The sequence below is a fragment of the Muscardinus avellanarius genome, assembly GCF_963383645.1.
Source record: "Muscardinus avellanarius genome assembly, chromosome: 11".
In the NCBI taxonomy this organism is placed as follows: Eukaryota; Metazoa; Chordata; class Mammalia; order Rodentia; family Gliridae; genus Muscardinus; species Muscardinus avellanarius.
The window spans coordinates 110344817-110362559 of NC_137797.1; the positions used below are offsets into that span (position 1 = coordinate 110344817).

At 42.4% G+C, this 17743-nt stretch overlaps 1 protein-coding gene across 1 annotated transcript in view; it reads right to left on the reverse strand.

Moving 5' to 3' along the window:
• The window catches only part of ST8SIA1 (ST8 alpha-N-acetyl-neuraminide alpha-2,8-sialyltransferase 1), a gene marked incomplete at both ends in the record, with an annotated part of 110721 nt that overhangs the window by 22165 nt on the left and 70813 nt on the right, over positions 1-17743 (reverse strand). Inside the window, one exon of the mRNA XM_080706222.1 lies at positions 15010-15102. Within this exon, the coding sequence (XP_080562348.1) occupies positions 15010-15102 (93 nt within the window). The remainder of the gene's footprint in view (positions 1-15009; positions 15103-17743) is intronic.

Genomic DNA, 17743 nt, shown 5'->3' on the forward strand with positions numbered 1-17743 from the left:
CGGGCGCCAGAGACAGGACCAGTTATCATTCTGCATGTGTGAGCAACGCAGCCTCTCTGCTTCACAGAACATGCCAGAGTGAGATGCAATTTAAGAAAAAGAGAAAGGCAGGCATACAAGAGCCTCAGGTCACAGACGATGTCAGTAGACTCGATCCTGCCCTCTGTGGGGCTTTCTACTACAGAAAAGTAGGGTCTGTTTCCCATTCATCCTCTGAAGGTAGCAGGTCAGCCCTGGGAAGAAACAGTGCCAAACAGTGCTGTGTAATGCGCGCAAGAGTCCTTTCCTGTGCCTGGCCTAAAACACTTCCCAGCCCCAGCACCAGGTAGTCAAGGTCTCTGCAAGTGCTTTTTTTCTTTTTTCTTTTGCTGGTACTGGGGGTGGAACCCAGAGGCTTTCTACCTCCAGGCTATACTCCCAGACCTATTTTTTATTTTATTTTATTTGGAAACAGGGTCTCACTAAGTTGCTGAGAGCCTCACTAAGTAGCTGAGGCTGGCTTCGAACCTGTGCGATCCTCCTGTCTCAGCCTCCCAAGAACTGGGATTACAAGCGTGTGCCACCACACCCAGCTCTGCAAGCACTTTTAAAATGTAACAAACAGCCTTGCACGGTGGTGCACACTTGTAATCCCAACACTTGGGAGGCTGAGACAGGAGAATCGCACAGGTTCAAAGCTAGCCTCAGCTACTTAGTGAGGCTCTCAGCAACTTAGTGAGACCCTGTTTCCAAATAAAGTATAAAATAGGTCTGGGAGTATAGCCTGGAGGTAGAAAAAAAGCCCCTGGGTTCCACCCCCAGTGCTACTAAAAGAAAAAGGTAATTTAACAAAATACACACACATTAACCATTTTCGCCCGTACAAATACTTCAGTAAAGGTCTTTTTATCAGAGGAGTTGCTACCATCTTGATTTGAGAAGCACAGAGAGGAGGCAGCTTAGACGCTCTGAATCCAAGGCCCCTTTGGAAGAAGAGGTTCTTGTAAGCCAGGAGCGCCCTGTCATTAGAAATGGCAAAAGGGAGAGCTGGGGGAACGGCTAATGTACAGCAGAGCTCCTGAGGAACTTTTTCTTTAACACAAACTTGTCTCAAATGAATCCTGAGGTCTCTCAGATCACCACTCTCCTGCCTCAGACACAGTCCCCAAGGAGAGTGTGAAGGTGACTCCTGAGAATCAGCTGTCTGTACACCTCCAGGAACCCCAAAACATGGCTGAGCTTGCATTTCTGTAGTTTGAGCTGTTGAAATAATAGGGGAATTTCTAAAATTTTTTCAAGGATGAGTATTTAAATATATAATTGCATTATAATGTGAAGAGCATTATAATGCTCATAGGCATGAGCATTGGGTGCAGGCTGCTGGAATTCCACCCAGATTTCCATACCCCAGCCATGCGTACTCTGAAGTATCTTGCTAAATATTGCCTCAGGGCTTTCCACCCCCCAAGAACTCTCCACCTTCTGAGATCATCTCAACCTTTCCCATAAACATATAAGGCCCCATAAATTTGAAAATTTTCCACAAAATTTTATATACTTTGGATTTACCACCAAAACCCCCTAAACAAACCCTCCTCCAAACCTGCCCAAATCAGGTCAATGTGTGGTTAAAACTTGTTTCTCTAAGAACTGAAACTTCCTCTTTTGAGGGCTCAGAGAAACACCCCTGGACCCACTTGTGTAGAGAGAGTCCCAAGATAGCCTAGAGCGGCCTCTCCCTCGTTTTAATGCCTTTAACACATCATTAGCCTTGTCGAGTTCTTCCCCTTCCCCTCCGTGGGCCTTACTTGGGTGGTTATCTCTCTGCTATGAAGCCTGTCCATCAGCTGATCTCAGAACCCCTCAAGGAACCAGGAACTAAAACTAGGTATCAGCAGGTGTGAGCAGCTCTCGCCAGGGTCTCTGACCACTAACTTGCTCTTGCCCCTCCAGAGTGTACTGTTGCTTACAATAAACCTTCTTGCTTGCACAAGGCAGCTTCTAGGTATCTCATCTGAATTCCTCCTTGTGAGCTCACAAGAACATGGGAAAGGAACCTACTTGTGGGAACCCCACTCACGGTGTTGACAACAGAACACAATTTTCCCCAAACCCATGCCTTGCTGGGATAATTTTCTCACTTCCCCACCTTCACTCCAAACCAGATAAGAGGGAAATAATCTTAACAAAGTAATCAATTATAAATCTATAAGCCTTATTTTTCCTAGTGAGGAGCGACCACGGACAATAATTGTCACCTGAAACAAAAACTCAAAGCAGAAACACCAGCCTACCTAAGTAGGAAATGCTTGAAAGGCAAAAAGAAGCCTAAGAGTTTGGGGTGCACAAGTATACACTACTTATTCTACTTTGTGCTAATGTAGTAGGCTTTCTGGTGGGTCGCTGCGGTTTTACAAATGCCAAATGATCAAAAGGCTGAATCACTTATCTGCACGTGAACCAGTTTCAACGTGTTGGGAAACACTGCCAGGGGATTCAGCTACTGCTCTGGGAAGGAGCTGCTGCTAGGAGCATCCCACAGGCGCCGCAGAGAGACAGGAAGCCATGGGAAGGAGCGCGTCTCAGCTCCCCACCCCTCCTACCGTCTCTGTCTAGTGTCCCCAGCTGGGAGATCCTCACAGGGGGTTAGCTGCAAAGAAAGAGACTTGTACAGCCCTGGTTCCAGCATCACAAACCAGAGGACAGGAAAGGGGGTTTGTAACAAAGAGGAAAGGACCTACTCAATAACCTAGTCGACAACAGGGTGACAAATGGTGGCTCGCACCCAGTGACCATCGGGGCACACTGGAAAATGAAAAAGATGGTCACGGTCCTGGAAGGTCAGCCCCACCAGAATCAGGCCATAGACTTAGTTAAATAAACCAAAGAGGATGCCAACATTTTTAAACCAAGTGACTAAAAAGATGGAATTTCCATTTTTTGAGATGGGGAAGGTTGTGAAATATCCAAGTTGAGGTGGGGGGTGGGGATGAAGGAGATTAGGAATAATAATTATTTGAACTGGATATTTCTATTGTATATCTCCATTGATTAGCCAAACAGGATGTTGCATCATGAGTCTGGAGGTAAAGGAATAGGTTCCAGATCCAGGACAAAAGTATACTAGTACCAAAGAATGTGTAGTGTTTATTTATTTATTTGTGTTTGGTATGTGTGGTACTGCACATTGAACTCAGGGGGATTCTGTCTCTGAGCCACACTCCCAGCTCTATTTTATTTTTTATATTTTTATTTTTTTCCTATTTTATTTTTTAGTATGAAACAAGGTCTCACTAGGTGGCTGGGAGTCTCGCTATGTTTCCAAAGCTGTCCTCAAACCTTCCATCCTCCTGTCTCAGCCTCCCAACTACTGAGATGAGAAGCACGTTCCACCACACCCAGCTGTATATGTAGCACTTAAAGCCACGAAGTTCTGCAGAGAGTAAATAAAACATGAAAAGGAAGACTTAGAGGATGGATTCCTGGAATCCAACGTTTACAGGTTTAGATGAAAATAAAGTAGCAAAAAATTTCTTAGAAAGGGTGGATTTTGAAATAGGAGACTTAAAAAGGAGTGTTGATTTAAGGGGATAAAGATCACATGTGTTGCATGGTGCCAATAGTTAAAAAAAAAAGAAAGGTGAGAACTGACAAGTGGGCACTGAGATTAAAGAGCTCAAGGACAATTTCCCAAAGGGAAGGACAGGAGCTAGCACGTCTGTGGGTTGATAAGGTCCGTGGATTGATAAGGCCTGCAAAATTCATGGAAACAAGTCAACAGTAAGGCACATCCTTGGGAAATTTCAAATATACAGAGCAGAAGAAGGGTGTGTGTGTGTGTGTGTGTGTGTGTGTGTGTGCGCGTGTGCGTACATGTGTAGGGGAGAGGACCAAATTGGAATTCAGGGGAAGTGAGAATTCCAGTTATATACAAAAGATCAGGAATCAGGATGACATCCGTTTCCTCAAAGTAGCACTAAATCTGGAAACCACCAGAGGAATGTCTTCAAGAGGCTCACAGGATTTCCAAACTAGAAACAAAATCCTAGTAAAAACAGCAATCAGGTACAAAGGCATAATACAGAAGATTTTGGAAACGCAAAATCTCGTCTTTACTTCCCTTGGAGAACGTGTATGACCAAAATGAAAAGAAAAAACTACCCCGCCCAAAAGTCGCTCAATGCCCAGTGACCTCTATACTTTCCTACCCTGTATTTATTAATTCAGAGTAATTGGCAGACACTGCTTAAAGAAATTATATTTCATCAAATCTCAGATATTATTTAGCAATAATAAAAAACAAACAGCACTGCCAATAAGGGTGATTTGGTGTTTCATGATGGTGTTGTGCTCAGTCCTGCACAAAACTCTATGTTATGGATTTGGGGTGATTATTACCGTTTGGGGGAATCGTCCCCGGGGACCCCGATTAGGTTCCCAGAAGTTATTCCCCATAACTGCGGGTTCTTGTCCCGACTCAGGACAGATGTACTGGTCAGGACTCTTCCTCGAGATTTAAGTGAATGTATTAAAAAGATAGAAATACAGAAGACAGTTACAGCCTGATGCTTCTACCCATCAGGGGGTGGCCTGAACAAAGTCACCGAACTACAAAACACAAAACAGTTTTCACAGACATGACATCCTCATCTTGCTCTCATAAGTGCAGTCCGTCCCCTTAATTTTCTCGTGTAACTCTTGGTTTGCACCCAGGTTTCTCCTTTCTCGAAGGTCAATTCCCTCCTCCCATCCTCTTAACTAGATATCAGTTATTATGTAAACCTGTCTTCAGAATGAGGAAGTCCTCGCTCCCCTCCTCTTCCCACTTGCTAAGTACTTTTAGAGAGGGTACTTTACATTATAACAGCTGCCTGATTCCTGGCAGCAACCAAGTCCTGACTCGCCTTCCCTCTTACGACTCTGAGCTTCATCTTCTGTGACACAATTTTTGAAATATATTTATTAATAATCAGAGCTTCTTTCTCAAATCTTCCTAGGCCATTCCAAATACTGGTACATCTTCATGCCTGGATGTTGATTTCATCCATTCCAAGGAAATAAACAATTTCTTCTGCTTTTATCTGCAATGTTTTGCATACAATATAGAGAAATTTTATGCATCTCTTAAAACTACGCGTGTGTGTGTGCGTTCGTGCGTGCGTGCATGTGTGTGTGTGTGTGTGTGTGTGTGTGTGTGTGTGGTGTTAGGGATTGAACCCTGGTGCATTCCACCTGTGAGCTACACCACTAGTCCTTAGCTTTTTATTTATGTATTAATTTATTGGTAATGGGGCATTCTACCTTCCAAGCTACATCCCCAGCCCTGTTTCTATTTTTATTTTTATTTTTTGTCTTAAAATAGGTTTCACTAGGTTGTTGAGAGTTTCAGTAAGTTGCTGAGACTGGCCTTGAACCTCTCGTGATCCTCCTGTTTCAGCCTCCCAGGTATTGGGATTACAAGCCTACACTACCATGGCTGGCTGTAACTACTTATAATAAACCTTAATCCCACTTGAAAATATTTTCTTCTTTTTTTTGCCTTATAAGAAAACATAAAATTGCTTTCATCACTTCTCAGAATTGGCTTATAAAACAAACTTGCACCCTGCCACTCTGTGTCTTTCTTTCTTTATATTCAGTAGGCATTCAGTGTTTTCAGAGCTATTTTATATGCCAGTCCAACTCAGTGTGCACAGGACCAACAATGCACCCAACCCAAACGAGATGGAACAGGAAGAGCTGAAAGCGTGTCAGCTGCTGGAGTCTGGAAGTCCCCCAGATGCCGGTGTGTAACTGCGCGGTCCGCTGGGTTGTCTACTGGGAGGTGGTGGAGCCACTAAGAGTGGGGACCTAGTAGACGGTCCTGAGGTCACATGCCCTTGAAGGGGATTTTGTGGCCCCAGCCCCTTCCTGTTTTTCTTTTTTGCTGCGTGGCCTGAGACAAGTGGTTCTGCTCCGCAAACGCTCCCACCATGAAGTGCCACCACAGGTGAAGTGATCATGAACCAAAATCCCCAAAACTGTGAGCCAAAAGGAACCTTTCCTTTTTATTGGCAGATTCCCTCGGGTGTTTATTATAGTGGTGGAGAGCTGACTATTGCTCACGCGGTGCCAACTATGTCAGCTCCCCGGCAGCCAACAGAGCTCGTAAGAGGTTACAGAATGAAAAGCCGTGAGCTCATCTTCAATAAGACACGGCATTTTAATCTTGTGGGGAGGCCTGCCTGCCTTCCCTTAGTCCTTGCAATAAAGTTGTCAAATGCGATACGTCGCTTGCCAGTTGCTCTTGTCTGTAATTTACATGGCGATTCTGATCAGAAAGACGCTTCTACTTTGGAGTTGCTTGTGTGTGCTGCTGTGTTACACGACGGCTCCCTTGTGAGCTCAGAGTGGAAACCCAAGTAAAATTTGCACATTGTGGTTTATGCATACAAACAATACAAATGCTCTGTGTTTTTTTAAATGCTCCGTTGAACAAATTAAAGCAATTTAGTCATAAAAACTTACAGGCGTGTTATGAATTCAAGTTGGAAAGAAAACCTCTTTTTGTAAGTATATGTGATTATTTAACTTATCTATAATCAAGTACAACCCAATTAGTAATTTCAGAAATGATGTTAATTTAATCTGTGTAATTTACACTCTCCAGTAAAATTAATTACAAATACAAACTCGACAATACCTTTCAAGTACTTTTTACGTACCGAAGAATAAGCGCATACATACTAATAAGTAGTGATGACCGTCTCGTCTCTTTCCATGAGAATAACTAGAGAAGATATTAATAACTGCACCATCTGGAGTCTCTCTGTGCTCACCAGGCCCAAACTCAGCAGGGCCTGAGACTGTATAATTCCCAGGCTGCAGTGTGGTTGAGTTAAATTGTCCCAGAAACACCGCCATTGTTCTGCCAGCAATGATTCGTGAAACCATACTAGCCCTCCCTGCGGGAAGGACCGAAACTCTGTAGCCAGGGGAGAGATTGTACCCTTCTGTGCCTGGGGCATGGCTAGCTGAGTTATTTAGCCCTAGGGACACTGCTGCTGCTCTAACAACATCAATATTGTGAGACCTAGAGGGCTCCATACTTGCAGCACCCAAGCTCCACTAGATGAGAAATTATAGCCTCCCAAGCCTGAAACAAAGTTGCCTGAGTTGGCCCAAGGACATACCACTGCTAGCCCAGTGGTTATCACTTGAGACCTGCCGGGGCAGGGTGGACTGTTGACTCTGTGTCCCACCCAAGTTTCCCTAGAAACTGTCTGCTGATTACATTTATGACGTATTTGACTGTATCCTTAGCCCCTGCCTCTAGAGAGATGGCCTAATTCACTGACCCCACTAGTATTGGTTGCTGCTAGAGGTGTCCCCGCTGACATGCAGGCTCCTGCTGGGACGATTTGTAAGCTCATGGTCTTGATGAGGTCAGCTGTAGTCGCTCAGGTCCCCGGAGGAAGGGTGTGCAAGCTTCTCGGTCCTGATGAATTTAGAGGCAGCTGCAGTAGTTTGCTGGGCGACTTGGTTGTACAGTCTGGGATTCTCAATCTTGAGGATTTTGAGCGTGGAGAAAAGATTGTGATTGCTTCTTTGTGTTGGTTTTCTGCAATCTCTAGCTCCAGAGGATTCAGCTTCTTCTTCGCTGGAGTTGATCTCCAAGACTTACTCGGTTCCGGCAGTAGCAACTTCCAGGGCAAGCTCAAGATGGTTCCCACCTCAGCTCTCTGCTCAGCAACTAAGATACACGATGCTTTTTTCAGTCTTCTGTTCTTTCTTCTGCTTCCAATTCAACTACATTTTGACAGTCATTCTTCTGCTGAATTTTGATTGCTTTTCTTCTTCTGCCAAGTAGCAGTTCTCGCACTGGTTCAATTCTGAGTCTCAGCAACAGAAACATGCTGGCTTCCTCACCATTAATCCTGAGTTTAAACATTTCTGATCTTTACAACCCAACTGCCTTTGGTTGCCAAAGATTTCTATACCTCTCTGCCTTCTCCAGCCCCTAATCATCCTCCTCTCCTCTCTTTCAGTACATTCCTGTAATTATACTCAAAGACCCAACTCTGGAAGCAAAACCAGGCCCTTGATTCTCTCTTAGACTCCTAGAAATTAATTTAAAAAAATAGTCCCATGCACATATAAGACACTTTCAATTCTGGTGCTGGCAGGTAGGTTTTCTCCACCATTCAGACAATGGATAAGCAACGTACCTTAGATCACGCAGCCAGTACTGACCTACTGGTTTGCTCTGTTCATCTCTCTTCTCCCTGAAATTGGGACTTAATAGCAGTCTACTATGAAGAAAAAATGCACAACGGAAGCAAACATAAAAAGGGCCAAGGAAAGATACGTGGGAGAAAACTGGCACAAATCATTGACCCAGTCGTCCCAGTGCATTTCATGTCGATCTAAATCCTGTTAAAAGCTCAATCCAGTACCCTTTCTGGGCCATAACCTCATGCTTTTTCACTGGGGAACAACTTGCTCTCAGTTGGCCTGAGTGAACGTACAAGAACTGGGCCCGATCTAATATTTATTTAATTATGTGGCAATTATGCTTTGCTATTTCAGGTGGAGAATGAAAGCTTCCGAGGGAAGCAAACGAGAGGACATTTGCGCAGTCGCTGCTCTGAGCCAGGTGCTCCTGACCAGATGCTGGTGGGATGCTCACCGCACCTGCTTCCAGGACCAGGTGACTCGATGGCATGGAGAATCTTCTCAGTGAATTAAGTACCCAAAACAGGGGTTAAGGTTAGGCGCGCATATATCTGGAAGGGCAGAACCCCACGCACACAATCTTGGGGCTTCATTTCTGTTCTTTGCCCCTCTGACTCATGGGGCTGATGGACCAGTGGACTGCATTAATGGTAGAAGAAAGAATAAAATTATAAGGGCTGCTTGACTTAAAACAAATTTTCCTGTTACGAACTTATGTTTAGGAAAATGTCAATTCATTTTTTAGAGATTTTTCTATGCATAGAGTTTTCATATTGAAGCGTACAAATAATGTTTATTTCTACCTGATGTTGTTCCACAAATATTGCAACATTTATTAAAATTAATCATGAATACTATGATTATTCATTGAAGATATTTGGCCAATATGCATATAAGTTACAAAAGCACTGATGTGATATTTTGGGTGGACTGAAAATGGAACTCTGGGCCATTCTACTTCTGAGCTACACCTCAGTCCTACTCGTAGAATATTTCTATTTAAAAATGGAGCCTCGCTAAGTTGTTGGAGCTGGCCTCGAATCTGTGATCCTCCTGTCTCAGGCTCCCAAATGATGGGATTACAGGTGTGTTCATCATGCCTAGATTTTATGTATTTTTATAGTTTGTAGTTTTTTTCAAATTACCCATTCTGTGTTGTATGTGTTGTGTGTGTGTGCGCGCGCGCATGTGTGTGTGTACACACACATTGAAATTTCCCTTTGGTTTTTAAAGTTGATTTATAGAAAAATAATGAAAAAATCTACTTTAAAATAATTTCTGTTTATCAGCCTTCGCAGTGGCTTGCTAATTATATTAGAGTTTTCAGAGTCATTGTTGGATGTTTGACCCCTCCTCAGCTTTACTTTTGTTGATACGTTATCCTTTTCTTGGTTTTGTTGCTGATATCCTTCCTCTTTCAAACGTCTGGCCATCTCATGACTGGCGGGACAGATCTTAAAGGCCTTTAGGAAGTAGTTGAACTTCTTTTGAATACGTGAGGGATAGAAGTTGCCACGGCTTAAGGGCAGACTGGCAGACTGTATTTTCCAGAGATGGCCACAGCATCTTCTAGCATACGGGCTCTTCTCATGGAGTGAGTTTCAGCCTTGTACCATGCGGGGTGGCTCTACGTAGGAACCCTTCCCCTCTGGTACCTGGTGAGATTTTGTGACTGCTGCACCAACAGAGGACAGTGACAGAGGCACTACATCACTCCCCTCCTGAGGTCACTAAAGGGGCACTACGTCACGCCCCAGGAAGGCCACCGAGGGTACTGTGTTACTTCCCACCCAAGTTCACTCCAATGGCTGCCGTTCTCCTCCGTGCACACCAGCACTGAGGGGGCGCTATCATGCCACACCACCTGTATCCCTAGGCCATCAGGCGTGACACAGAGAAACCCATGAATAAAGAATGTCCGGCCAGCCCAGTCGCTGGTCACCTTGTAGACAGGCTGAGCCACATCTGCTCAGCACCATCCTATCTGAGTCCCAGATCCAGGGAAACAGCCTAAGATACTTCAACACACAAAGAGGAGCTAAGCCAGAGCTTAAAACCCGCATCTTTGGCCTCCCCTGCTTAGCTCAAGCCATTTCCCCATATTTTATTGTCTTTTGTTTTGACCATACAAATCAGATGTAAAAATAATGTATTATTATATACAGAATGGGTTTGTTTGGATTTTATCTGTGTGCTTAGCAATTTCTTTGTATTCAGGTTTCCTTTCTTCCTGAGATCCATTGTTTAGAATTTTTCTCAGGTGCCGGGCATGGTTGCACATGCCTGTAATCTCAATACTTGGGAGGCTGAGTCAGGAGGGTCACAGGTTCAAGGCCAGCCTTGGCAATTTAGTGAGGTCCCTCAGCGTCTTAGCCAGACCCTGTTTCAAAATATGAATAAAAAATAAATAAGTAGGTTTGGGGGAATAGCTCAGAGATAGTATGCTTCTGCTTTCAATCTCCGGTACCAAATAAAAAAAGACACAGAAAAAAGAAAAGAATTTATCTCAGTAAAGGTCTATGGAGGCAACTCTCTTTTTCAGAATATTTTTTGAAACAGAAATGTACCATAAAAACCATTTTTTATTGAAACGCTGGTTGAAATAGCTATTGAATAAAAAATGTGCTGAGTACACATTTCCATGCTGACAGTTTCTTCTCTCAGCGCTTAGAAAATACTTTTTCAGTGCTTTCTGACTTCCCTTTTTACTGTTAGAAGAAGTCCATTTTTGGTATAATTATTCTTTTGCAAGTCATCTATTCTTTCTGACTGGTTTTAAAAGCTTATCACTAAAGCAAGCATAGGAAGGAGGGAGGGGGCGGGGAGGGGATGGGGAGCGGGTAAGGGCTGGTTGGGTGATACGTGCAGGTATGTGACCGTAACAGTTGAGGTCAGTGGATTTTAACCCTCTGGGACTTACGAAGCCCTTGGAAAATCTGAGAAAAATGAAGACTTGCACATATGTGAAAAAATTTTGTATTTTTGAGGAAAGGGGTCCCTGAAATTTATAAGAGTACTGCCATGGAAGCAAAGACCACAGGTGTCCATTGGCTGTAAATAATGCTGGGCGTGAGTCCCATCTTTTCCAACTTTGTCTTCCCTGTGCCAGAGTTGATTTCAGAAAACGTGTTGAATGAGTCAGCTCTGTTCTTGAGAGGTCCCCATTTTAATTGCCCTCTCCCCAGGAGTCTCCAGGCCCTCAACTTCCATACATATATGTCTCTACAACTAATTTTGCTCAAGAGTCATCTGCCAGTCGAAAGAACTTCCTCTTTAGCCAGGCGTGGTGGCGCACACCTGTAATATCAGTACTTGGAAGGCTGAGACAGGAGGATTGCAGGTTCGAGTACAGCCTCTACAAGTAGCAAGAATCTCAACATCGTGAGACCTTGGTTCCAAATAACAAATAAAATCAGATTGCGGGTGTAATGCTAAGGTAGAATGCCTCTGGGTTCCATCCCCAGAACCACACACATACACACGAAGAGAGCTCTCTCTTTTCCAAATTCACGTTCATAATTTCCCTTTTTCCACTTCACCAAAGAAAGCCATACCTATTATCCCAAATGTTATAGCAATGCATTGCTCTAGGGGGTAAGAACCACCAGGCCAACAAAAATCACTTCCAAAATAGATTCTGAGGGCATAACCCCTGAAAAGAGATTTTTAAAGGCAAGACTATCTAAATGAAACAGAGGTGCTGTGTTTTACCGTAGCCAGAAGACAAACTCTTGGCAGTTCCCCAAACTTTATTTATATGTTGAATGATTCAATGTCAGAAGTAAGATGATTATATTGGGTGACACCCCAACATTTACTTGAATTAAAAAGAAAGTTAACTTAGCAAATTAATTTGACAAAGAACACTGTCTTTGACAAGAGGAAAGGTAACATCAAAGGAGCCTCTAAGATGTTGATGGCATGAATTTAAAGTCTCTGCATTATATGTGATGTGTTTAGAATCTATCTTTGGCAACAATTTAAACTAAGGCGACCTCCCTAAAAAAAGTGTCCCAGGAAATGATGGCTTTAGGGGAGAGAATGGGGCGGGAACAGGGGCAGGGCTAATTGGGCGATGTGTGCATGTGCGCCTCCGCCATCTTGTACTCCATTAAGATGTATGACTACAGTGCACCAATAAAAAGTTAAAAAATAAAATAAAAAGACAATATTTTGAAGGATATTTGAACAAAACTGTCTGAAGTCCAAGGGGTTAGAAGCTGTCTTCTGGCTGAGCGGGGCCCTGTGAGGAGGCTCCTTTCTTCTTTCCACTTACCAAGTGCAGCGAAGACAGCGAAAGGACAATAGCAGTGTGTTTGACCATCCAACACACTCTGCTGCCAGCTCAGAGCAGCCTCCCTTCTCTCCACCCAGAAAACGGGACCAGACAACCATTCCTACCCATCGGGATCAGGATCTTTCTGAGGACTCAGTAAGACCATGTCAATAAAAAGTACAGGAACTTGGATCACATAAATGGCACCTAAACATATGCCAATACTAATAACAACACTTCCTGCTTGCCCGTGTCTTGAACCCAAGTCCTCACCAAGATGTCTTCCTCTCCTGTATTTAATTTTTGACCCTATCCTTTCTTGATTTGTATTTATATTTTTTCCTCAAAAACAGTGTTTCTCCCTTTTGTTCTCCCTGTCCCTAATCTTGCTTTACATAATTTTTCCAACTTTCTTTTTATTTTTTATTTTTGTGGTACTGGGGATGGAACCCAGGGACCACCAACCTCTGCTCTACACCTCCAGACCTATTTTTTATTTTATTTGGAAACAGGGTCTCACTAAACTGCTGAGGCTGGCTTTGAATCTGTGATCATCTTGTCTCAGCCTCCCAAGTACTGGGATTACAAGTGTGCACCACCATACACGGCTCCACCTTTCTGCACACATCTAGGAGGAAAACAGCTTTTCTGTTCCTGGATATAACATACTGGGTGTGCCGTCCCCTCCACAGGAACTTGTATTCCTTCTTAAAATTTATATAATTCCAAACTTCAAATAATAATCAATGTAGTTGACTATGGTTATATAAGGTGTTCCCTCTGGGGAAAATTGGCTAAAGAGTAAAAAGGAGGTCTTTCTTGTACTTTCTTTTTCCCTTTTTTTTTTTTTTTTGCAAGAAAAAGCCTGTGAGTCTATAACTATTTAAAAGTAAAAAATTTTTTGATTAATCCAAAAATATTTTTGTAATTTCTAATTTCTTATAAAGTACATACATTTTTGTTTAAAAACAATAAAATTATTGTTAAAAATAATATATTCACATGGATATTTTTAAAATATGAAATATTAAACTATAGATATACTAAGATACAGAATAATATTTTTAAAAAGGGATTATGAGGGCAAGAAAAAATACCCAAAGTATGTTTTTAACAAAAGAAAGACAACAAAATTTTTGCACAAAAGTATTTAGACTATGCTGGGCATGGTGAACCACACCTCTAATCTCAGTACTTGAGAGGTTGAGGAAAAAGAATTGCAGGCTTGAGGTCAGCCTCAGCAACTTAACAAGATTCTCAGCAACTTATTACTGAGACCCTGTCTCAAAATAAAAACTAGGGGTGTAGCTTGAAGGTTGAATGCCCCTGGGTTCCATCCCCAGTACCAAAAGAAAAAAAATAAGATTTTTTTTAACTACACAGAAGTTAAATATGTGACAAAGAAGAAAAATATTATTTGTTACAGACACTGAACATGACTTAATATGTGTAATATTATTTATCACTATAAATCAATAGGAAATTATTTTTAAAGAAGAAGGCATACATAGGCAAAAATACAAACGAGTAATTGGCAGAAAAAATGCTAATAGTCAGTACTCAGTCTCTTTTTATATTCAGAAGTGAATGCAAGTAAAAAAATGTATCATTTTTTACTTAACCCATGGATAAAAACTTGAAAGATTAACAACAAATACTTTTGCTTTCAATATAATAAAACAGACAACATTACCCCTTATGGAAAGAAAATGGTACCTTTTGGAAGGAGTAATTTCACTGTATCCCTCAAAATGAACAAATGATTATATTTCTAGATATCTATTCTATGAAAATTTTTATACATGAACCAAAATGAGTTTTAACACACGTGCTGTTCACCTGCAGAGCACCGTTAGATAGCAAGTACCTGGACCCAGAACATCTGGCTATTTATTCCTCATCACTGGATCCTTAGGAAGGTCCTCAAGACAATGCCCGACTCCTCCATCCTCAGAGATCCACTCATTCTCTACAATGAAAAGTCCTTTGCCACAGTAGCTCACCAACAGGCTTCGGCAACCAGAGGCTGGCCCTCAGAAGCCCCTAGACCAGCGGCTGGGATGTCTAGATTTGATATAAGACGTTTCCATCTGCTCTCCCCAATCTGATATGACATAACAGAATCAGTGCAGTATAATGATACACTTGTGTGCCCTCTGGCCCACCGCTGTTCTAACGCATGCCTAGGCAGCAGACTGGCTGCTTCCTTATCTTTATTTTATTCATTCAGTTCTCAGCTGCCGTCTCTAAGTTGTTGGGACTGAAGCCAACAAGCTGGAAGGTAGTACCCAGGATGCTTCTGCTTTGTGTTATTTCTATGATTTCTGATGGCAAGATGAGAATCCCAGAGGATGCATGAAACACCGCCTGGATTCCCATAATCCTGCCTACTTTATTTACGATTTCCTCCTTCATCCTCCCTGTCTGTCCAAATGGCTCTACTCTTTGTTTTCCAAATAGAATTGCGTTCGTTGCCTTTAAACGTCTAACTTCCGAAGCCTCCCTCTTTAGTCCCCCACACAGAAACTGTGAACCCTCACCTTTGCCGAATGATGCTGGGGTTAGCTGTCACCAAATGGCTTTTGGATCCAACGTCTTTAGTATATTCACTTGACAAGGGAGGAAGGTTACATCTAGAGACATACAAAGAAAAAAACATTTTAGAGCGATTCACAGACATTCAAATCAAGTCGGTTATATTGACACAAAGAGAAACTTCAATTCTAGCTCCATTCGCAAGTACTTGTTTTACCACTTTTCCTTGTGAATAGACATTAAATGACTAATTAGCCATCAAGCATCTTTAAAATACTGTCAAAAACCGAGCCCTGCTTTAGAAGAAAGGAAATGTCAGCTACAGAGGTAAAGGATCTAGCACAGGAAAGAGGCAGTAACTACAGTGTATTTCATCCCATTTATATTTTTTGAGGTAGCAGGACAGGGAGCATTAACTTGAAATTAGGGCTCGGAAATAGCAGACCCAGGATCTATGGTGTTCTCTGCACACCCGTAAACCCCAGAGACAGAGAGCAGTTACGGGCACTCGTATTTTTCTTTCTCCTCCCAAAAATGTAAATTACCATTGTGCATTCTAGGCAACGTTCTATCTATCCAAATTGGTGCATGTCTAACTTTGAGTGTGTGATCAACACAGAGGTCGATTAGTGCTGAAGACAGGATGGTTTGCCGTCTACAGAGCGCCATACTTCTGCACTATTCCCGTTCAGACATGGGGAAGAGTACTGGTGATGTTTTCCTGGTGAGGGAACCCATTCTCACCCTTCCTGATTATTTTCTTTGGACACAAGGGCTCTTGGACATCTACAGTGGAAACAGACCACGTCAAAACAAAGCTCATGGCTTTCTACCTGTGGGACAGTAGGCAAGGTAATCCATTAGCCTGCTCTGAGCTCCCTAATTACATAAAATGGGGATACCGACTCTTCTTTCACTAGATTCTTGTAAAGGAAGAAATGTATTAAAAAAAAAAGAACCTACCCTGATTACTCCCAGAAGAAAAGCTCAAAGATGTCACCAATCAAACATATCATGGAACCATAATTAAATGTACATTTATTATACGAAACCCCCAAGTGATCCTAATCATTTCCATGAGGTTTTCTTGTATGATCATGTCCTAATTTCTCCTCTCCCTCCTACTGCCTAACTTGACTCCTGCCGTATCAGAGCACCTCTTGCTACTGCTTAAGCAAACCAAAGCTTCATCGACCTTTTGGTAACCGCATCTCACAAACCTTAACGTCTTTGCCAGGGACTAAATTTTTCCTACAAATGTGCCTCAGAAAATGGAACCATCCATGCACCGGCTCAACTGATCAGCTCAATTCCCCTGACTTCATTTTGCTTTTCCCCTGTGACTCCCACCCCCGCAGGAGAAGCCCAGGCAGAAACTTGTCTGTGCCAACTTAAATGTTTCTTCCGTCTGCTCGTGGGTAAAGGAGACAGTGGTTCTTTTGAATTATTCACAGGTGGGCTGGCCAGCCCGCTGGTGACTTGCTGAAAGCCCATAGGAGTAAACACAGCAGGCGTTGTGGGAGGTGGGGAGAGGCTCTCATGGAGCCCACTCCAGAGAAGTCTCCGTCTAGGGCTGGCACCACGGTCCACTTGGCTCCTGGGGATTCCAGCAGGGGAGAGCTCATGAGAGATACCCAGATGTAGCAGGGGACTGTGGTGATGGTTGCGATCTTGTGATTTAACCGACCTTTGTAAGGATGAAGGTAACTTCTAAGTTAAATGCAGACTAAAATTTGGACAGGTGTCTCTTAAAGCAGCTTTGATTTTGATTGTCTGCGGTGTCATCTGAGAACCAATCGTGATAGACTAAAATTGCAAACTCTAAACACTGCTAGGGAGAGCTGTTAACATGTTTGTCTTTCTAAACAAGAGAGAGAGACTTGTTTCTGTGAGTAAACACCTCACGTGTGTGTGTGTGTGTGTGTGTGTGTGTGTGTGTGTGTGTGTGTGTTCCGTGGTCCATTGGTCTGGATCCCTCCGTATCTCCTACCAAAGGCTTGCAGATATCGGCTAATCTTAAAACAGAGGGAAATGCCAACAACAATAAGGACAATATTTTATGACTGCAGTCCTGGAAAATAATGACAATCCATTTTGATCTGCATATCTGCCTGAAGTTCTTCTGGGTAAACTTTCTCTTCAAGTACAAATATATGTGACTATCTTCTGTATCTCTTTTCTTAGGAAAAGCACACTATAATTTTAGCTCTTCAATTCCTAAATTGATAATTGCACAGATTTACATAAAAGGCACATTTAATACAGCCAAATTGTTCCTAATAAGGCATAATTATTTAAAAGTGTTTCAAACTTTGCATTATCGCTTGTTGGCACAATTAACAGATATTAATGGCTAAAGTATCTTAGTAACAGTGCTCATGTTTCTAAAAGAGATCTGATCACAGAACTAGTAGGCAGTAATATTCTTTGAGTTGGGGAATTGCAATAGGTAAGGAATGGGTTTGATGGAGAGGAATGATTGAATTAAAAACATCATAAAATTTTATGTTAATTTTTTGTATATTTAAGTCTGCAAAACATGCATTTGAACATAATTCACTGAGCCACTCAGGGTCTCTCCAAGATATAATCATAGTGACTTTGATCCTGCAGACTTCCCAGATAACTAAATCCAACCACATTACTTTTCTAAGGGTTGCTTTTGGTTATAAAGAAAATGTGTACTTTGAAAAATGGGAAACTGATTTTTCACCATTTTAGAAGATGTAAGTGTTTGAA